The 23013-nt window shown below is 38.4% G+C and overlaps 2 protein-coding genes across 3 annotated transcripts in view; one reads left to right on the forward strand and one right to left on the reverse strand.

Moving 5' to 3' along the window:
- Positions 1–341: 341 nt before the first annotated feature.
- Positions 342–23013, reverse strand: part of cnga3a (cyclic nucleotide gated channel subunit alpha 3a) — a 45455-nt gene continuing 22783 nt past the window's right edge. The window contains exons 2-9 of the mRNA XM_069679421.1: positions 6610–6734; positions 6372–6461; positions 4989–5162; positions 3003–3062; positions 2246–2458; positions 2037–2138; positions 1844–1950; positions 342–1747 (exon numbers count right to left, since the gene is read on the reverse strand). Coding sequence (XP_069535522.1) covers positions 351–1747; positions 1844–1950; positions 2037–2138; positions 2246–2458; positions 3003–3062; positions 4989–5162; positions 6372–6461; positions 6610–6710 — 2244 coding nt within the window. The 5' untranslated portion in view covers positions 6711–6734 and the 3' untranslated portion in view covers positions 342–350. The remainder of the gene's footprint in view (positions 1748–1843; positions 1951–2036; positions 2139–2245; positions 2459–3002; positions 3063–4988; positions 5163–6371; positions 6462–6609; positions 6735–23013) is intronic.
- The window catches only part of tmem131 (transmembrane protein 131), a 45633-nt gene continuing 44450 nt past the window's right edge, over positions 21831–23013 (forward strand). For both annotated transcript variants that reach the window (XM_069679419.1, XM_069679420.1), the window contains exon 1: positions 21831–22062. In XM_069679419.1, coding sequence (XP_069535520.1) covers positions 21909–22062 — 154 coding nt within the window. In that variant the 5' untranslated portion in view covers positions 21831–21908. The remainder of the gene's footprint in view (positions 22063–23013) is intronic.

Below are 23013 nucleotides of genomic sequence, written 5' to 3' on the forward strand. Positions count from 1 at the left end.
AAATGGATTGTTTGATTCTGTATTTGCATTAAAAATAAAAAAAAATGTCAATACTGATCAGGAAAAAAACATCCCTCATTATTCTAAGGCTGTGGAAAGCCATATGTTGCATACACAAGTGCTTCTGATAACCATACTCAAGAAGTTCACGACAACATGAAATTGTCATGAATAAAGTCAGTACTGTAAATAATACACACAAAAATATGCATTTGCTGTACACATTTTGACACATTATGATGATAATATGAACAGAGATGTATAAATAGATATAAACATGGGCCTTTAAAAAGTGTCACTGTCCAATTCTACATGAATATTCCCTTTGAAGTCCTTCAGTATCTCTCACATTACTGAACCTTTTTGTCCTTGTCGGCCACCACTTCTGACAGATCCTCGGGTCGTATAGATTTCACTTTAGACTCCATCTCAGTGACCCTCTGCTTCATCCTCATCTGGCCGGAGGTCAACTCCACCATCAGCTTGGCAAACTTGGTCTGCATGATTTCCAGGTTGCTCTGCAGTTTTTCGATCTTCTCCTCCAGGTCTTTGGGGTCGGCGCCAGCGTTGGCGATGGCCTCATCAATCAGGTTGTCTTTCATCAGGATGGCTTTTCCCTTCTCCTCCAGAGCTTTCTTGGCCTCTGGATACTCAGTGAGAGCTTCCATCAAGTCGTCTTTGGACAGGGCAAAAAGATCAGAGTAGCCTACACTTCTGATGTTGGCTGTTCTCCTGTTGCCTGCTTTACTGCCCTTGATACCCAAGATACTGATTTCCCCGAAGTATGCGCCATCACTGAGCACTACAAACTGCGTGACACCATCATCAGCGACCACAGCCAGCTTGCCCTCCTTGATGATGTACATCTCCCTGCCAATGTCACCCTTCTTACAGATGTAATCTCCAGGACTGAACACTTGCGGCTGCAGCTTGAGCACCAACTCAATCAGCAGACCGGCTTCGCAATCCTGGAAAATACGCACTTTTTTCAGCGTATCCAAATGGACGTTGATGGCAATCTCAGCCCTGAGCTTGTCTGGAAGGTTCTTCAAGACTTCCTTCTCGTCGCAGGTCTTCTTTTCCGTCCACAGGTAGTCAAACCACTTGATGACTCTGGCCTCCAGGTCTTTGGTGACCTTTCGAAACTGCATGTACTGCTTGATGGAGTCAATCTTTGCCTGAAACTCAGCACGAGAGGCGTTCATGTTGGAGATCATGGCACCAACGTTACCGACGATACTAGCAAAGATCAGCACACCAGTGAGGAAGTCAGAAATCACAAAGAGGTATTCAACATCCCTGACTGGTGGAGGGGTCTCTCCAATGGTGGTGAGGGTCAGTGTGGACCAATACAGGGAATAGATGTACTTTCGGGCCAAGCGGCCATACTCTGGATGGCTTATATTGGGATACACCCATGTATCGCTTCCAAAACCAATGGTTTTTGAAATGGCAAAGAACAAACAAGCATTCCAGTGGATAATAATGAGGATATAAAGTACGAGATTGCTGATACGGAACATGTTTGGAAAGCTGGTTCTGGTTTCAGTCCGCTCAAAGAACTCAAAAAGCCTAGAGATTTTGCAAAGACGGTTGAATCTGAACTCCGGGTTGTTGTATCCGAATTTCAGAAACAGCAAATCAGTGGGAATTATTGAGATGATATCGTATTTGAACTGAGATGTCGTTCTGTATTTATCTCTCAGTTTCTTGGAATCTTTCACCAGCAGGCCTTGTTCCAGGTAACCTGAGGAACAAACACAAATTGGAAAATGAAAAATTGGAATGCACAAAGAAGAATTTACCTACATACATTTGCTTGTTAATGATTAAAAATACTGACCTGTTCTTGATCTCACAAATGTGTCTGCGTAGTAGATGAAATCTGAAGAGTAGTCTAAGACTATCCAGAGTTTTGTATATGTGTCCTGGAGTTCATTAAAACAGGCTCTAGAAGACAAGGAAAAAACGTTTTAAATGTTGAGAACATCCCAGTGAGTCAAGATAAAGCTATAACTAGGTAAACTGGACAATACCTTGTTACAATCATCATCAGGTTGTAAAATACTGGGCCTGCGATGACAGTCAGCCATCTGTAGTACTGATCTGTAGCTGAATCCATAATCCAGATTTCTTTCCTAAAAAAAACCACAACATTAATTCATGTCATAATATTTTGCTTACCTACAGAAAGTATGAAAAAGACACATTTCTAAGACCTTGCTGTACCTAATGGTGTACTTACGGTGGCTCCTCTTTCTTTTTATCATCCTTCTTATCATCCTTCTTATCGTCTTTCTTTTCGTCTTTCTTCTCATCTTTTTTCTCATCTTTCTTCTCATCCTTTTTTTCATCTTTCTTCTCGTCCTTTTTCTCCTCTTCCTTCTTGTCCCCGTCTTTCTTTTCGTCTTTCTTCTCCTCCTCCTTTTTGTCATCTTTTTTAATCTCGTCTTTTTTGCTAAGGACCACAAGTTTAGTTTTTTTTTTTTTGGGTGGTAAAAAAAAGGGGCTGAGGTGGTCTATGAGGGGCTGTTAGAAGGACACTGGACAGGGTCTAGTGGAGGTCTCACAGCTTTGGGTTCAGGACTTTGTTGGAAGATCTGGTGCAGGTCATACGTTTGTCCAGTAGATGGTAACATAATACAGGTAAGTTTCCATGAGTTCTTCTTTTAAGTAAGGTGTACTGTTTTAGGCCACGTATCAGGATATGGTCTCCCTGTACACTTTATATCTGAATATTCCCGAAAGGTCACTTCAGTATAACCCACAAAGAAACTTGCAACAAAAATAAACCTCTATCAAGCGAAGGGACGGAGGTTTTATCGGTCTAGTCAGGAGGAAACACCAAAAGGGACTGAGGAATTGGAGGACATTGTTTCTAGGACTTCTATGCTATTTACCACATTAGCTAGATGATACACGAGATGTTCAACAAGACTAATTTTTCTAAAAATCTAACTATATTTTATTCTATCTTCTCACACAGATATGTACACACTTACTCGTCTGTGTTGTTGCAGTTATTCATGTTGTATGCAGCCAGTGGCCACTTACTGGCAAGACTTTGAAAAGAAAGGCACAAGATTTTTGCACATGGAGCCTCCCAGTTTCAGTCATGAAAAGTATTTGATTAGGTCTTCAAAAACCCAAAGACATTTCTATTCTCATGTAAAAAAATATATATTTGTGATAACAGTTACCAAACTCTGGGGTAGTTATGTATCCAACACCTTGTGGCTTTTGGGGACCCATCAAATAAAACATTTGAATGTTAGCTAGTGGTTAGCCACGAATTTTGATCTCTTTTCTTTCTGGAATATTGGTGCTAATATGTATTGAACTCTATGGCAGAAACATTAATTTATTTAAAAATACGTGATTTGGAGTGATTAGCTACCATGCCCATAAAACCACACTTAGCCACTAGCTAGTTAGCTAGCAGTTCCAATCTATATTTCAGTGAAAATATTTTTGATTAACTATATTGAACTCTTGACCAGTTACATAAATGTATCTACTGATATCCTTATGATTTTAGGTGACTAGCTAACCCGGCCCATACAACTACACTTGACCATTAGCTAGTGCTAATCAAGCAGTTCTAATATAGTCTACTTTTATCTCATAATATTTGTAACAACATTTATTGAACTCTGGAGCAGTTACATAGAGTTAGCTAGACGTTAGCTAGTTGTTAGCTAGCAGTTCCAATCTATTTTTCTGTGAAAATATTTTTGATTAAATACATTAAACTCTGGAGCAGTTACATACATTTATCACATGAAATAAGATTTATGGTGACTAACACTGTCCATAAAAAATACTTTAGTTCAGCTAATTGTAAGCTAGCTAAATTTCTTGCATGTTCAAATATTTATGATGAGTTTTATGATTTCAGGTGACTAGCTTACTCTGCCCATACAACTACACTTGACTATAAGCTAGTGGTAATCAAGCAGCTCTTACTTTTCTATCATAATATTTGTAACAACATTTATTGAACTCTGGAGCAGTTACATAGAGTTAGCTAGTTGTTAGCTAGAAGTTTTAATCTATTTTCCTGTTCAATTGAGACAATTGTGGAACAGTTAGGCTACATGAATTTATCAAATGGGATTTGGGGTAACAAGCTAAGCATGCCAATAATACCATGCTTAACTGTTAGCAAGTAGTTAGCTAGCAGTTTTTTTTATTATTTCTTCTCCTGTTGAAGTATATTTGTGAACTCTGGGGCAGTTAAATATTTGTATCCAATGAAATGTTATTTTGTGTGACTAGCTAACCCTCCCCATAAAATCACACTATACTGTTAGCTAGTAGTTAGGTAGCATTTCTGATCCATTTTCCTGTTTTTCCTGTGATGACATATATTGCACTCTAGGCTTGGATTTTTCCAATAATATGTGACAAGGCGTGACAATCTTACCCTTTTGCTCCTATAAAGCAGCTTTTAACCGTTAGCTTATGGTTTGCTATCAGAGCAGTTTCATAGTAGGAGTTATAGTGTATTCGAGTTAGCTGATAAAACTTTATATTAACAAAGGATGTGGTCCAAGTGTTATTTATTCACTTCAGACTCATTCATCTTTGAGTTTAATGATGCAGGTAAGGGATGATTGTGTGGTGGCCAAAAAGCACCTTTAAGCTATCCAATAATGTTAAAGACTTCACCCAAATCCCTCTCATAACCACAAATCCCTTTCATAACTACACCAAGTTGTTGACCAATTTTGACATTCTGGTTCAGAAATACATCAGACTTCTCACATTTATGCTTTCCTTCTTTGCACTGTACATAATTTCTTGCTCCATTCAGCCCTGCTTGACTTTAAGCTTTGTGGAATAAAGTTCCTCATATAGGCTATTGTGGATTAATCGTCCTGTTTGGTTGGGTTGTTTGAACATTTTGAATCAAGTACACCTTTACTCGCACCATTTTCTCTGAAGTTTTGTAGCATGGCAGAGCCACTACACAGTCCAGTACTTACTTTCTCTTACGGGTTGCGTCGTTGTGGCCCAGAGACTGGGCATTGCTGTCTCGACTGGAGATGTCTTTGAGCTCAGGGCCTCTGAAGCGCTCCAGAAAAGAGTCGTGCCTTTCTGTTTCGGGGTTCACTCTGTGAGACACCCAATTCCGCAGCATGAAGAAGACGTAAGAGAGCCTACAGGGTTAGCAGGAGGCAAAAGAGAACAAAGTGACACCCGTCTAGGCTAGGAGTGGACTACAAGTCATATGACCTAACACAGAGGTTTCCAAACTCTTCAGACAATGTAGCCTTGTGTAGCAAAACACATTTGTCAAGTAACACTTTCCAAAGCACATATCAACAGTGGAACAGTGAAAGAGCTACCTTGTCTTGTCTCTAACAATATTAATAATGGACGGTTAATTCGGCCATTTCAAAATCAAATAATTCCTCTTTAATAAACGTCTGAGGAGTCAGAATCCAACATTTATGTTACTAGTTCATGCTAGGTTGGACATCACATCTAGTCAACTCTATGTAGCTAAACACAGACAATTCTTTCTTAAATATATTTAAAGTTTAAACTTATTTAAATTGTTTTAATATGTATATGAAATAATTGTTTGTAATTTCTCAGTTTTTAAGTGAGGGACTTAAGCAGTTGTTAAGCCCTTATAAAAGCTCCACCAAGTGATGCCTGCGTACCACAGTTTGGGAGTCACTGATCTAAAAGAATATTTAAATACAAATGATAGATTAACTATTTAGGTCTTATTCTTACTTAAAGTACCAGTAGAATGATATAAAAATACTAAATTATAAGTGAGTATTTTATTGAAACTTCTACTGACGTATTAAAGTATGACGTTGGTTTGCTGACTGATGCTATTCAGCTAGTTTAGCCCATTAGTTGTCAATGGTCATTCATAAGACAAAACTAATTTCTGTGTCTGTATTATTGCTTTTTATACAATCTTTGTCAGCCTAAGGCAGTTATGTGAATTAAACGGGACATTTTGTTTAAGCACAAAAAGTTATTAGTCCACTTTTCAAAAATGTGTTGTTTTTTATAAATTTATCTCGAGCTTTTAAGCCAAATCTTAATCTGAAATGTAACGGAGTAAGTGGAGACATAGTTAAATATTTAACCTATAGGTATAGCAGAAAAGAAGTATGAAGAAGAATAAAACTCAAAATTGCACAGGTATAGTTTCTCAGTCAGACGCTCTCTTAAGGTGGAATTGTTGTTTCCATAAATAATAATATAAAGAGTGTAGTCAAGACCTGCTCTCTATCTAAATTATTATTCCGCAATATATATAATTACTTGATCGATTGAATGAAGTTACTGTACACCACTGGTTGATATCGACTAAACTTAGAAGTATCACTAGAACAGTTTACCTGGCCATGGCCCCAGCACCTGTAAACAAGCCTCTGTGGGACTCTGAGGACAGTGCTGTCTCTGTGTTCTCTTCGCAAAGAGAGTGAGCCCTGGAAGACAACACAAAATGACACACATGTTCAAGTTCATGTCATCAAAATTGTACCAATTGCGTTCGCAGTCACAAAAGTCACTTTATATATTATTTATATATTTTTAGAATAACTTGAATATATAGGTTTTCATGGTGTTTCAGACCTGCTGTCCCCATTTTCAATGACGGCGAGCTCCTCATCCGATGTCCTGTTGGACAAACGCTGTCTTGATAAAAAGGATTTTTCAATGCCGATTTTTGCCATGTTGTCTTGTCTGGCTCTGCTGGCCTGCAGCACACACATACAGATAAAAACAGACTATTAGACCGAAAGGTAACAACACAAACATCAGATTTTACACACCAGGTATCATAATGCAGAAACCCAGTCTTTTCCCTCATGCTGAATTGTTGATGTGTTTACTGAACACCACTTTTCACTGTTGTCTGAGAGTAGCACCTAAAAATACACCCTCATTACGTCCTTAACACTAAACAGGATCAGTGCCCTCTGTGAACGCTCAGCTGGTTTTTAAAAATAACTAAGCTATGGCTTACAGGTAGACTGTGGATGCTATGTTCAGTTGTGTGTGCAGCAGGTTAATTCTATTAGGGCACCACTTAAAGAACAAGCCAAACTGTATGTGGCTGAGGGCAGAGACTCTCCTCAGCTCTGGACAAAGTCTGGAGAAACAGCCAAGTCAGCCATATGGTCCTGGAAAGTCTAGCAATGCATTCAATAACAATCATATTTCCATACATTGACACAGTACAAATTAGAAACCCAATTAAACTTCTAAAAATGTACCATGTACTGTCAGGTTTCTGCGTTTTCTTTCTGCATCACACAATATTTTTATTCTTCGAAGGGTAAATACTGACTCACTGATCTCTGGGGAACATCAGTGGTTGTAACACGTGCACACATGCAGATTAGTGCTAATTCCAGGGAGTTAACCAACCCCCACTTAATTAAATCACACTGCCAATCACCAAGAGGCTGAGCACTCCAAGGGTGACAAATGGTAAAATCAACAGTTTGTCAGTACAAATGTGAGTTGCATAATCACCATTAATGGACAGCAGCATGTTTGTGATGAATTGAAATGATTTTAATGTGTTTTGTGTGGACTTTTTTCCTTTTTTCACCTATATTCTTGCTTTCAGACATGACAACAACAAGTCTCTGACTGCAGAATGATTGGGAAATAGAAAGATATTAAAATAAAAACCACCACTAAAACTGTAATGCACGCTAATGTCATCTCAAGCAAGATGTCATTTTACAAAAAACCCTTGTGATGATAAGCTTTACATTAAATCTGGTGAAAATGCACTGTACAGTGTTTTTTTTATATATTTAAACAAACAATAATAAGATACAACATGAAGCCATATTCTTATGTCCAGCAACTATGGACAAGAAGTGAATATATTGATTTAAAAAAAACCCTGATATATCTGATAAAACAAGCTGATACTTTCGAAAGCTTTAATCAAATTCAGTGTTGTTTCTGGTGAAGTTGCCTTAGACTTGTGTTGAAGTTGTGTATTCATGAAGACATCACGTTCCCTTATTGATCTGTTTTTCCCAATGTTTTTCCCCTTTATCCTCATTTAACCTAGCTTACAGTGTAAATTCACGTGTTGATCTTAAGAAGACTGCAGTTTTAAAATCTCCTACAAATGTAGAAACCCTTAATATGCTTTCAGGCCTGCACTGTTCAACTACTACACCCTTTATTTGATACAGGAAGTATGCTTAAGTATGCTCGAATTCCATTTTATTTAGCATAAAATCCTATTCTTATTTATTTTTTACTACTAATAATGTTATTATAAGCTAAAGTATAATCTATTCTGTCTTTTCTGGCTTGTCAATCATCTGCCAGGCTTTTTGATCTTCACTTAGGCCTACCTGAATGACAGGTTACATACAGATTTTTTTTTTAATGTTTGATTTAACACAATTTAACACAAAACCTCATTATTATTCATTGTATCAAAACATTTTGTTATGTGCATGTATGTGTCATGTAATCATCTCTGGTCTACAGTTTTTAGCAGTGATAGGGTGCTTTAAAATGATGCTTATTAAAGTTTCGACAGCTTTGGTTGGCATATGTGGCAATGAACCTGTTGCTGCGACAGAATGCAGAACACCTGAGAGTCAAAGGCGACGTGTTAAAACTAACGACTAATTCAGGTTTTCTTTAATAAGATAACGATTACAATATCTAAAGGAAGGGTTTAGGATACATAAGAGAAACGAAAATAACCGTACACTCTGATAATGTTTTCGTATAGTTTTATCTTCCCTTAGATCTGACATTGAAACTATTGCAACGTCCCTGCCGGCAGGATCAACGCATTTAGCAGATAACCCACCTGTTGGAAGCCTCTTCACTTTGACTCTTTTAAGCTGACCGAACAAATAATTCCCCAGTGATTTCTTGTGTGTAATCCCATCTTCAAAAAACAAAAGAAATATAGTTATCCAGAGAAATATTTCCGATCCGTTTGTCCGAACGCAGCGTCGCCAAAAATATCGATCATTAGTCCCGGCTGCTCTGCAGGATGAAGGCGGTGTGGATGAGAGCTGACAGGTCCCAGATCAGATCAGACAAGGGGAGGAGACCTGTCCATCACTGTGCACAACACACAACACAGACACCATTTGACTGATCAGTCAATGTAAGTTCGACAAATGTCCCAGATATGGGGCTATAATGATTAGAGATGTTTAATTTATATATTATTAAAAATCATTAAAAGTAGGCCTACTATTTATAAGAAATAAGCATGCTAATGTCTAACTCAGACAACCACATGTTGATGGGATGACATGAATATTAGGCAGGGAAAATAACATTAGCAAAGTTAAAGATAGAATAATGTTTTGTGTGTTATTATAACTAAAACCAATCGTGGAATGTGCTAACGTTTTATTTCTAACAGTTATGGTATGTGTGTGTTTTTTTTATTTTTATTTAATGCTAATTTGTACTTCCAATCCACTACATCTCTGACACAGAGGTAAGTAAAGATGTCAAGAAAATGTTAATATTATTGACCAGTGCATGTTAAGTGAACTGCAGTAAGCATCTGGTTGCTCTCGCTCATGCTTCATACGTGCAAGCACCTTTGGCACGAGACACAGCATGTGGCTAAAATCAACACCTTTTATTAGCCACTTAGTGTTTTGCTAACAATATTGTGAGCGAGCAAGCATGCTAAGATTTGCCAGCTAGATAGGCTGGGCTGTAACTAAGCTATGCTGCATGTATCTGACGTTGTAATGTTAGCTTGTAAATTAATTTGCAAACAGCAAGCTAGCTTAATTTACCAGCCAGTTCAGCTCTTGAAGTCTGAATTAATTAGCTGACTTTATCCACTCAAGACAGTATTTTGCTATGTTCGCTTGCTAGTGTTTTTTGCGCTTAAGCAAGCAAGCTAATGTTAGTTAACAACATCAAACACATGTCCCCCAATGAATCCGATGCCCTGCCAATTATGACCCCAGTACCCTCGGACAGCAGCCTTCATTTTTAATGATGGTAGCTTGTGTTGTTGGCACTGAGGCAAGAAGCTCATAAACGCCACATGCTATGGATCTCCCAGCAAAACTATCTCTTATAGGCTATTATTATATGGACTTTAAATAAGACTAATGCCACATATATCGGTAGCCAAAAAAAATAGTTAACATATCATACTGTTCATTGCTTCACATAGTAACTTTGAGTGGAAAGTAAGCCTAGTGTTTTAAATATATACATTGTCAATAAGCATATCATAAGGGGGAAAAAAAGTATTCATCCACTTCTTTTGTTAATGAGTAAGTACATGCAAAACCAATGACATTCCCATCAGTGTTTAGTAATAATTAGAAACTGTTAACATGCTAACATGCATAGCTTGTATTAGCGTGTTAGCATTTACCTCCAAGCCTTAGTAGAGCCACACAAAGCCGCTAACATGGATGTAGATTGTATTTACACCATTTCAGACCTCTGAACCTCTGACACACGAAGAATTTTTGAGAAATATACTTAGTTATTTAAATAATTAAGTTGTTAAAATAGAAGTTTAGCTGGTTATGAGTCTAATTTCAGTCATTTTCATGATTGATATAATCTGTTTAGGACAATCAGTCACAGTAATTTTCTGCATTTATTTGACTTAAATCGCTGTCAATTTAATTTGGACACGTGAGAGGGAAGATTTTATTACACACTATTCAAAGAATTCTCAGTATTCAGAGACAATGTAGTAGCCTACTATTTGTTGTGTGTCTTCTTGAAAAACGAGCTTTTCAGAGACCCATCAGCTCAGTTTCATCTCCACGTTGAATCACTGAAGGGGAGCTGTACGATCTGATTGACTTGGAAATGTACTGGGAAGCCTGCATTCAGGAGACAATTGTCGTACTGTGTCATGTGCACTCTTTGAAAGCCTGGGTTTAGGATGCAGTAATTACCTTGTGCCTTCTGGCAGGGATGTAAAGAGGCTTTCAATAGATCTCTATGCACCTGGAGACAGTCCTAAACCTAATGAGGTTTGGAGAAGGGGAGAGTGATTGTTCTCCAGCTTTCTGTTTTTCTTTCACCACAGCAGCATCCAACTGACATGTTTATAGCTTTACACAATTTCAGGCTTAAAGGGCTTTATATTGAATATATTGTTTGTGACAGTTGGTTCAAACAAGGACTTTGGATCCAGCTAAAGCTTTGACATGTTTTGCTTAAAGCTAATTTAGAATTTTATTTATATCAGAAGCAACATTTTGAGAAGCTTAGAGAAGTGTTATTTCTGTCACTCAGTGTCCATACACTCTCTGTATGTAAGCACCTTTTCTGTGTATCCAGTATTACACTGTATCTAATAATGGATTGCCCTAAACCCAGTGAGGACGATCCTAAAGTCTATTACAGCGCTAATTCCCTTCGGTTTGAGATTACCACGGATGCACAAAACAAAACAAACTTTACGGTTCTGCAGCAGTTAATGTTCAAATCTAAATGTTTTCTTTATATGATTGTTAAAGTAGTCCATATATGAGTTATTATATGCTTTAAGAAATTGCAAAATGATTACCACAGCTAACTTAGAGCAGCTGGAGTCTGGATGTGTTTGTATTTAGTGTGATATTGACACAAAAAGGGAAAATATGCAACAAAAGTGACACATCTTTAAGTGACCACATCCATGAGGGGGCATTAGCTGGTTGAAATAGGTTCTCAAGTCTAAGCTGGGATTAGCAGTGCAGCTCCGTATATTGCCAAGGGATTTCTCTTTTAACCTTATGCCTTCGGGTGATCTGGTGGGGGGTGGGGAGACACAGCGGTTACTGAGCAGTATTGGGAAACATTGTGATGTAGGATGCTTCACTGAATCTGCCCTAACAACCCAAATGATGACTCAGCAATGGGTCAATTGAAAAGCCGTTTTTGTATGTGCAGATACATGATTTTACTTGGAAGTTTCTCACTAGTCTTAAGCTAACAAAAACAACAACTATAACCTTGGTGTGTAAAAGTGTTCTGTTCCTGTAACACCTGCAATTAAGTGAGGAAAAAATTGCAAAATACATGCCTTAACTTTCTTCAGCTGTTTCAAATGCAATGTTTTAATCATGAAATTGTACTGAAAGTAAAAATCCCGATGATTTTCATTTAAATAAATGTCTGTTATGTCTGTATCTATCGCCGAATGAGGTAACACAATGGTGATTGAGCCTATGGCCCACTAATGGAAGCCTCTGCATTTGCAGTATTACAGACTGGGTGTCTGGTGTGACTTTCGCGAAAAAATCACAAGCGGCGCCCAGTTAGTGACGCGTTTTCCATCAGCCAGCAGTGGTTGGTCTACCAGAGAGGGTAGGCGGAGCTAAGCAGCTGCTTTTCCGCTCTCTGCAAGTGTTGCGAGTAAACAGTAATCTACTATGGCTGAACAAACAAAGAAAAGATCGATGACTACAGATACAACTTCAAAAATAAGTGAAAATCCGAAGAAAAACAAACATTTTTGACGCTCAGATGAAGCAAACAGTCTGAAAAGTAAAGCGACTGTCAGTGAGGAAAATCAAGAATTACAACCGGAGCCAACCGTGGACGTCACACATGCGACACTGTCTGGATATCAATGTTAAATATTCAAGACCTTTTCATAAGCATACTGCACATTAAAGCAAAAAGTCTCCTATGGCTTTATTGGCATTAATACATACTTAATACATACTACATGTGCACTTATAAACAGTAAACTATGCTCTTTCTGTTGGCTGTAACAATGGCTTATTAAGGTTAATAAATCCTTAATTATGCACTTATTAAAATTTAATTTTTTGAGGGTTTTTTCCCAGGTTTTTTTGCCTGTATTTCCCAGCTTAAGATGGACGGGCCTGCGCTGGATTCACACCCACACCTCTGGGGTAAAGGGATCTGTGACCCTACACCTGTTTACTTTCGGTTTTTGATAGGTTGATAAAATATGATATAATACAATATTTCAGCAGTGAAGCACAGAAACGTTGAACTTTTCATTACCTTTAAGTACATGACAACCACCACAAAAATGCTCTATATAATATAGCCTCAAACAGGCCTTCAAATACAGTCTTATTATTCATAATGAGCATCTTATAAGGACGTATTACCTTAACTGATGCTTATTACAGGAACCTTTGAAGCAGGATCTAAAAATAGTACAGATTCGCTTCAGCTGTATTTGTACAAATGTATTCATAAATGAATAAATGTAAATGTTACGATAATTAACACTGTCGATTTTTTTAAGGTAACTGTACTAAATCTAAATAACAGTTCTTAATCAGTGGGAAATAACTTGCTACTTTCACTGTTACTTAACTAAATTAGATGAGCATATAAGTGGAAATGTTGGATTGTGCAGGTACATCCTTAAAATGTGTTAAGATGCAGAGTGGTTGGGAGTGTTTGTCTGTGTATGAAACTGCTCAAAACCCATCTATTCAACACAGCCTACAGCCTTTAACTCCAGTCATTTAATGTACTGTGTCTAGTCTGTTTGTGAGTGTTTCTGTGTTCCTCTTTGTAAAAGGACCTTGGGTCCCATGAAAGGCGCTATAAAAATTAAAGTTATTATTATTATTATTATTATTTTTTTAAATTCAGTAAAGTTTTAGAGCCAAGTCAGAGCAACAAAAAGGGAGTGATCAATAGTAGAGTAAAAGGAACAAAATCCCAAAGACGAAATTACATTGTAATGTCAAAAACGGATGAAATGTGCCGTACATGCCTGCGATGTAAAATCAGAGCACAGATGATAAGTAGGCCCTCAGATGTGTCTTGGCAGCCAGTGTGCGTCTAAGTGGCCGTGGCCCTGCTGTGAGTCCTCTTGTGCTGATGAGTCTTACCCTGTTTATCAGAAGCCGGGGATGATTACTAGTTCCTCGTCATTGTTTTATTCCAAACGGAGAGGATGATTTATCCTCCGCCAAACACTTACACACCGTTACTATAACAACCTCAAGGACAAATCTGTGTGCAGAGACGTCCAACACGAGATGTCAGCGATGAGGAAAATCTTGTCTGCAGTCGCTGCACGTCTGAGGCTTTACACCAATTTGTCTTCTTTGTTTCATAATCCGGTAATAGAGCAGAGATTTTACCTGTGCTGTTATTAACCACACTCGTACCTTTTGTTCCTGTTTCCACTTGCAATCAGTCAAGAGAGCAGGTGTTTGTGTGCGCGCTTACCTTTAAAATTGATAAAATGAATCAGGTTGCAATAGTTAAGGTCACACAGATAAATGATGCTTGCTATATCACTGACATTAAAAAAGCTGCATAAAACCTTGGACCAAACCTTCACCTCATAAATTATTCATAAAAAATAATGGTGATAAAATTGATGAGAAGAGGGACTGATTAGTCGGATGATTTAGCGTTGCAGATGGAAAAGCACAGGTGTCTATAATGAAATCAAACATGGCTGAATCCCATTTAGCTGCTCAGCTGCAGTTTTCTATCATGTTGGCTCATTTTTACTTTGCCTATAAACCGCTGACGTTTGTAAGTATTGAAGTATGTGCTGAAATGGCCAAAATATTGCATGTAAGCATAATGGACACAAAAGCAAAATCTGCATAAATACTAAGATGTATGTATTTTGAGCTCCAGTATGCATTGGACCACTCATCCCACAAAGTGCTGAAATCACAAATCAAAGCACACTTTATTTTTAAAGCCCCTTTCGTACACAATTACAAAGTGACTGAACATAGGACGATATAAAAGCAATACAGTGAAAATCATGAATGACACATAGTATAATAGTAAGAGTTAAAGTAGTGCTTAAATTAAGGGAATGCCAAATTATAAAGATAAGTCTGAAGATTTTGTTTAAAAGTGTTAACAGGTTGTGATGCCCTCAGTTCCTCCAGCAGGCTGTGCCAGAGGCGAGGACCACAGACACTAAATGCTGCTTCCCCGTAGTTCTTAGTCCTCGCCCATGCAACAGTTAAAAGGCCAGTGCCAGAGGATCTGAGTGATCTTGAAGGAACATATGTAAAAAGTATGTCTGTCATACATTCAGGTGCTTGTCCACTGAGTGATTTGAGTAAAAAGGATGTTAAAATCTATTCTAAAGCTGACGGGTAAACACTGTCACTATAATTTAAGTAACAGGCTAATCTCATCAGACCAGCGTATGATACTGTAGGACAGAAATGTCACACAGGAGGAGACATGAGATCATTTTTGCCTTATTTTACAAACAAAACTACCATCAGCCAGGAAGTTAAATGAAAATAAACCCAGCTGGATTGAAGCATAGATAACATAACTACATTATTCTCTCAGACAAACAGAAATTACTATTAATCATGTTAGCTCCAACGTACGTTACATTTGAAGCAATGTGATAAAACATCTCAATCTTTTGAGTGAATGTTCATCTTAATCATGGGAATTCACATTAATAAGACTCCAGGGAACACTACACAGTTGGTTTGGTTTGCCATTAGCTTTGCTATTGATAGCATATGCTTTAAAAACACCTGCTACAATACATACTGTAAAAAACAACAACAACAGATGTTACGGTTTCATTCTGCACACTAGTATTAAAATCAGTATGAAGTATGTACTACATAGTGTGTACTGTGTGCTTTGTTTGTTTGTGTGTGTACAGTATGTGCTTTTACTAATGTGATACGCAAACTGTTTATTGGGAAGGCCTACATGTATTGGATTTATATGAAACATCCTTCGGTGCTCACTGATTTTAAAACACATAAATATATGGATACCAAAATGGCTCTATTTCCTTGGTAGGATGTGTTTTATTGAAGGCCGGGGTCTTGATAACGTAGGTTGTACAGCTCTTTAATTACACCTGTTGTACATATTTGGAATGACATTGCTTTTTAATCCTTATTAAGTTCCCTGACAGTTGGGGTCCGACTGTTTACTAACATTTTTGCCTATTTTTATTCTACTTCTGTATTAATTGTTCTGCAACTTAACACCAAGTCAAATTTCTTATATGTGTAAACCTACTTGGCAATTCTGTCCTAGCTAAATAATAATAGTTACTAAAATCTTAACTTGACACGAAACTAAAAATAAACACGTGCGTTGATGATGACCCTCTGGGAGCAGGCCTCACCATCCAGGTGGGCGGAGTCACGTTATCAGGGCATTTGGCTCACCTGGCCTTGCTTCTTTCCATATAAGCTGGTGGTAATCAGTCTTCCCCTCTCACCTGGCTTTCACCCTGTTTGGTTTTGTTGTTGTTAGTTCACCTTAATGCTGAGCCTTTCTTATTTAAAATAAACTTATTTTTACTTTAACTCCTGCGGTCTCCCCTCCTTTGTCCAGCCTTGAGCCGGGCTGTGACGACATAGAAGAGTATTGAGATTTACTACAGTGAATTTAGACAGTTATGCACAAGTGTGTAAAAGTAAAACAGTATTGTGCATGGATATAGAAATGAGTTGATGGGAAGATAAAGTGTCCGTAATTATGTGAAAAATCAAAGCAACACTCAACTCCTGCTGGCATGTGTCTTTAAAAAGTTGCCACAATGTCACTGAAATATAAATTACAACACAAAACCTTCCCTTGAAAATGAAAGAAAATCTGCTGTTAATCAATTGTCGTGTACAGTCTTACACCAGAGTCAGCTAAGGAGACCGAATATTTGACAGCACAACTGTTTTCAGGTGAGTCGTGTGGTGAGCATTTTGTTACACACTCTGCCCTCTGCAGGACGCTCATGAAACTGCACCCACAGCCCAACAACGTGTCCTGAAAGGTGACTTAAGGATGATCTCACTTTCTGACATTTAGCTTTGTCATAGCAGGAAAAGCATGTGTGTTATTTAAAACATTAACAATGGTTCAGTATCCTGTGGGTGTGGCAGTGAGCTAGCCAACAAAATATTTGATTGGTGACACTGGTTAGACGAGTCAAAAAAAAATGCATAAACTCGAGGACCGTATCAAAGCCGTCATATACATTTAAGAATATAAACTCTGCATTAAACCACATTGTCAAAAATATTTCAGAAGTCTTCTGTAAATGACTCAGAACATTAACTAAACAAAGGTGTGTCTCTTAAGTACATTACATACTGCAAAATAATGACAGGGTAGCTGTAATGTACACATGAGCAGAGCGTCAGTTGTGCTCAGTGACCTTCAGCCTGTGACATGTAAACACACAGGTGCAAACAATCTTTAAATAGTTTGCATAAACAGATAAAGGTCATTCTTATAAAACGCAAACAAACACCATTTAGATTGGAATTCCCAGCCTACACAATAAAAAATAATTATATAGTTAAATGCTGGTTCAGCTTACTCTCCCAGGGTTTCATCATGTTGTCAACCCCATCAGTCCAAACTTGGTAAAAAGGCCTTTTCCTGCTCTGCCCCGTCAACCTGGAGCACACTGCAGCAGAGTTCAAAGCTGTCCAGCTTATCTCCCCTCGAGAATATTAACACACTTTTAAAAAACCTTGAGAGAGCTTGCACACGTACCATGTAACCTTTATTGACACTTTCTGCATTTATCACTTATTGTTTTGTATCTCTGCTTTGTAACTGTGTTGTTGCTGCTGTTTAAGTAGGTCTCTCTTGAGAATGAGACGACGTGTCTCAATGAGATTACAAATGTACTGTGTTTGTAAATGAACTCTTTATTAGGTGCTGGGCGTCTCAGTGTTGTGCAAAAAACAACTGGCTTTTTGGGCTAATAGTTTTGATGTTGGCGCTATATTAAGCATTTAAGGTTTAAAGTGCTATAACTGCAATTTATACCAGATTGTAGCCCAATTAGGCAGATTAATTCAGATGCTTTAAGCTTGCAGGATTCATGAACTTTTGACCCCAAGCCAAAGCTTAAGAGTGTCCTCAACAAACAATACAGCGAGATTTTTTGGTTTATCAATATTGTGCCAGTTCATCTCCTGCAAAGTCAAATAAAAGTAAATAAAATCTGCATGTCCATGAAAAATATGCTGAATTTAGATAGACTATTTATCCCCGAGGGGAAATTAGATTTTTTATAGCAGCTTATAACATTCAACATAACAATAAAAATACAAACAAGTTATACAAGAGCAGCAGGGTGCAGAGTCTCCAGCTGACAAGATATAGTTTCTGTGAGAGTGCAATCACAAATACGGCAATGATACTAATCATTTTGCAACAGTTAGTTCCGACCAAGTAATCTCATTGGACAAGAGGCATTGCGTGAGTGGCGATATAGCGTACAACATCACTGGAACTTTTCACTGTGTGTATCGCCTCAGCCAGGTGTTCTGGATACTGTTAATTAACAGTACAGCAGACCGTGTATGTCGAAACTGATCAAGCTGGTACCTCTGAATCACACATAAGACTCTTATTTCACTGCTTTATAAATTAAAATATACAGACAAATGTAAGTTAAAAACAGCTGATCTGTGGTAACCTGTAGCCACAGAGAGGAGGAGAATATTTGTGCAGCTGTGATTATCTGCACCCGGCCGCCTACGACCCAATCACAGCTGTGATGATTTTCAGTACAACATCACTCCCTCTCATGTGATATTGCTTTATTATCCATCTTTGATATTATACAACCATATGTATAGTATAGAGGATAGAGTAATATGAATATATATAGGGATGCACGATATTGGATTTTTTGCCGATATCCGATATGCCGATATTTTACAGCTCATTTAGCCGATTACAGATACCGATACTGATATTTTTTTCCCGCACACCTAATTGCAGAGATCATCAACTCTCTTCCGTATTGGAATTAGCGTACAGTATAATGGTGATACTCTTATCACATTTCTTACAACGGTTGGGGTGACGGGTCTTGAGATGGTTAATCAAGTTTGTAGTGTTGAAAGACTTTGCCTTGGCTCCTCCTCGCATCACCGAAGCTGAGCAGTCATTGCAAACAGCAGTTCTGCTCTCTATTTCGGACACTTTGAAAAACTTCCACACCACGGACATTTTGGCTTCTAACTCTCTCATGCTGCAAGTAGACACACGTGACGTCATCACGCTGCGCCGCGCAGGTCTTCTTTGCGCCGGGGACATTGCGCCGACGTTGGGCATTTAATCAAGTATGCAGCAGCCCATTATTTTATCGGTTAATTATATCGGCGGATATCGGCGTGTTGGCCGATATCTGATAGTTCATTTTTAGGCCAATATCGGCCGATACCGATAACGTGCCGATAATATCGTGCATCCCTAATTATATATATACAAATTTACATCAACACCAGTATCGATGTAGGTACGTATGTGCATTATTATATAAGATAGATAAGGCACTAGAAACATACAGTATATAAATGTTTAGTAAATTTGCATGTAATGGTCTTTGTGCTTCTGTAAATTTCAAAATTTGATCTCAAAACAGATTTTTTTTGACAGAATTCTGAATTGTATCATCATGTAAATTGTTGCAGTCAAATGTGGTAGGGCATCTTCAGGATCAATCTGCCACCTCTTGGGCAACAAATCTTTATTTATCACAGGTATCTGTTATAAAAATCTGTTTTTCTCTGGTTCTACTATTTATAGGTTTGTTTTTGTGTAAAATGAACTTTTGTTTTATTGTAAATAACATTTCTCCTACTTACAAATCAAATATCCTCATTTAGAACTTTAATTTGCAGAAAACGACGACTGGTTAAGAAAACCAAAAAGATGTTTTTCAGACGTTGAATAACGCAAAGAAATCAAGTTCATGTTCATGTTCACTCTGGAAGAGTTCACAGATCAAACTCTGGTGGAATAACCTGTTTTTTAATCTCAGCTCTCATGCATCTCTGCATGCTCTCCTCCAGGCTGTCACAGTGCTGCTGGGTGACGTTCGGCCACTCTTGGAGCAGCTCGGCTTTGTTCGATGGCTTGTGACCGTCCATCTTCACATTCAGGAGGTTTTCAGTGAGGTTCAGATCTGGATTGGGCGGCCATGACATGTCAAGAGAGATGCTGACTTAAGGATCATTTGAAGTGGTCTCTTTATTGTTTCTGGAGCTACAATAACTAACAACACTTTTTGTTGATTTTTGACACTAGTTTGAATAGTCGAGGTCTGAAAGCGTGTCTGCTTTTCACATATCTCTGTGTAGCCCAAGGGCTCTGAGTTTAACGCCAGCAGATACAGACTGAACATCTTACACCTATTATATACTCAGGCATTGTGCTGTGTGAATTAGAGACACAAGACTTTAATGTTTTATTACAACTGGTACAGACAGTTTGGCTTAAAAAGCCTGACTCTGGCTTACTGCTGCAGCTATAATTTCTACCCAATGTTTTCCATGTAGCGTGCAGTCAAACCATACCAACTGCACATCATGTAAAGCTCTTTTCAGGGGTGACAGAAAGAAAAAGGTCAGCTCTAAAATGATTGCATGTTTGCTGTTGGCTTTCTTGAATTTGAATGTGAGCGTTCCTGTACTGCTGAAAGTGTTTACAGGAGCACAGAAGGTATTGTTGACCGGTCAAAGCCCCTCTGGTGATGTTCAACTCTGCTGTCAGTCAGAAATCTTGTTCCAGAGCCAGCTTCCTCTCTGCTTAATCCATCAGGCCAACAGCTTCAGCAACAAACATGTAAACAATCCTTAAGACTGACATCTGAGGTGACCCCAGGGGGAATAATTTATTTTTTGGCCCCCATTAGTGTTTTCAGATCCAGCAATGATTGTAACCTGCTCCGCCCCATCCTGCCTGAGGACCTGAGAAAAGAACCACTCACTGAAAACTATTGAGAGAAAAAAAATCTTGTCTTCACATATTTTAATTTAACGAGCCAATCATTAACGTCTCCTTTTATCATCTCGATATCTATATTTGCAGAAGGAATCACTGTTAAACATCCTGTTGTGTTTGCAGATAATGAGAAGAGGCGTTGGCCAACCTTTGACACCCTCGTAAATATCAGACAAGTTGTGAGTTAGTTTGTGTTATCTCACTGAGATAGCTCTACAGTGATATGGTTTGCTGACAGTGGACGTCATTTAATAGGTGAATTATTATCCCTTTAATGTTGATATTGTATTTAAAGACTCCCAGTAATTAGGAAGTATATTATCTATACTAGACAATCAAATGCAATCTGCTTTTAGAGAAAACTTCAAATGTCCTAAAGAGCAACAGTTATCTTATTCTATATGCTCTCTGGTCTCACGTTATCTTGTTTTATCCTCACTTATATGTTTCAGCTATCAGCATTTATCTGATATCATTGCTGTCAACCATTTACCATTGCTCTACTTTCATTTTCCTGCAGCACCCACGTGTTGTATTATTCATCTTAATTGTTATTTCTTTCTCTTGATCTATGTAGTGTAACTGATATTCCTTCTGCTTCTTTGTTGAGGTTGTCCTCTGTGTGTTTGTAAAGTCTTTTCATTCCTGTTTGTTCCTGTATATGTTTAGTTGTATTTCTGTTATTTGTACTGGTTTTTTTGGAGCTATCTGGCATTATAATTTCCTTCGGGATTAATAAAGTTCTATCTTATCTTATCTTAAAAGAGCTTTGTATCTCAGTTGAATATTCCTGATGAAATAAGAAGTAATACAATTCTACTCCTACGTTCTAACCCCGATGTTTCTCTATATATGATATAATAATATCTAAAAGGTGATTATATAGCCTGCACTAAGAAGACAATTATTTAAACCCTACAATAATTTAAAAGTTTGTCTTTTTGTGGGAAAGGGAGCCCCGCTGACTCCACGGCAGCAGGCAGCAGCACACACCGCTGCGCGTGTCAACCCGTGACGCGGCACCCGTAAAGCGGAAGAGGAAGAGCAGAAGAAGAAGAAGAAGTAGCAGAAGAAGCAGAAGAAGAAGAAGACGAGAGGCCAACGTCCTGTTCAGTAGTTAGCTGCTGCTCAGTTGAGTTTTTTCCTCACGGCTATGATTGACAGAGTCAGCAGAGGTTTACACGGGCATGTCCGCTCACTCGCTCGGTTGTTATCGTAACAGAAAGATCTGCAGCATGGCGAGTCCTGAAAGAGCTCACACAGGAACGAGAACATCATGTATCGGCTTGTTGAGGATGTTATTTATTGCTTTTATTCACACGACGCGGGCCAATAAACAAGGTTTGTAACTTAGCTGCCTAGCTAACGCTAACTTCCGTAGACATTTCTACGAAGTGTGGGGTTGGGGTTACCTCTACGGGCCAACTTTAACACAGCTAGTCCGCTACCTTGCTAACATTTATACCTCCACAGCGGTGCAACATTGTAGCTACTTCTCTCTGCCATTGACTGTGTTTAAAGCGGAGCGGGTTGACAAGTGCTACCTTTAGTAAGCTACATGTAGCCTCTAACGTTCCTTTTAACGTTAGCTTTGTGTGTAGCTTGTTGTCATGTTGTCATCCCCTCCATATAAGGCTAAGTCAGGCTAACGCTCTACCTAACAAACATTCAAAGTAATTCAAGGCAAAAATAGAAAGAGTAGCTTGTTAGCATCATGGCTAACACCAATGTTAGCTTACACGAGTTGCTGTAATGCAATTGAATTCAGAGAAATCAAATTGGCAGCAGAAATGACAACATTGTGTCACAGGGGCTGGCAGGCTACCCAGCTTCACTTCCCATTTCTGGACTCAATAAAGGAAACGTTTGAATCAGGTGGCTGTTATGTGTAAACGTGGCTGAGGGTTTTGATTTTGACCCTTGTCTGCGTCCAGCTTGGCACTGACCTGCCAACAGGGCCAAATGACAGCCGCATGTTATTTATCCAGCAGGCTGAAGTGTCCAGCTGTCAAATCTACTGATCGTGACAGGTCAAAGTGATAAGTCTACCAGTCCTGAGTGGACAGCTGCAGTCCACGTCCAAGATAAGCTGTGCCAACTTTGAAACGTGCCTGGGGCCGATAGATTGTTTACATTGGGTCCACAATTCAAACAATTATCTCACCAGAAATGCACTTGAGTAATAGCGGGACATTGCAGGGGTTATTGGCAAATATTGTGAACTCACATTGTCATGCTTCAATCAACGTCAACGCTGCAAGCTTATCAAACTGAATGAGATCACTGCTTGTT

The sequence above is a fragment of the Semicossyphus pulcher genome, unplaced genomic scaffold (assembly GCF_022749685.1).
Source record: "Semicossyphus pulcher isolate SPU_LCO1_2020_fin unplaced genomic scaffold, fSemPul1.0.p SCAF_4, whole genome shotgun sequence".
Taxonomy (NCBI): Eukaryota; Metazoa; Chordata; class Actinopteri; order Labriformes; family Labridae; genus Semicossyphus; species Semicossyphus pulcher.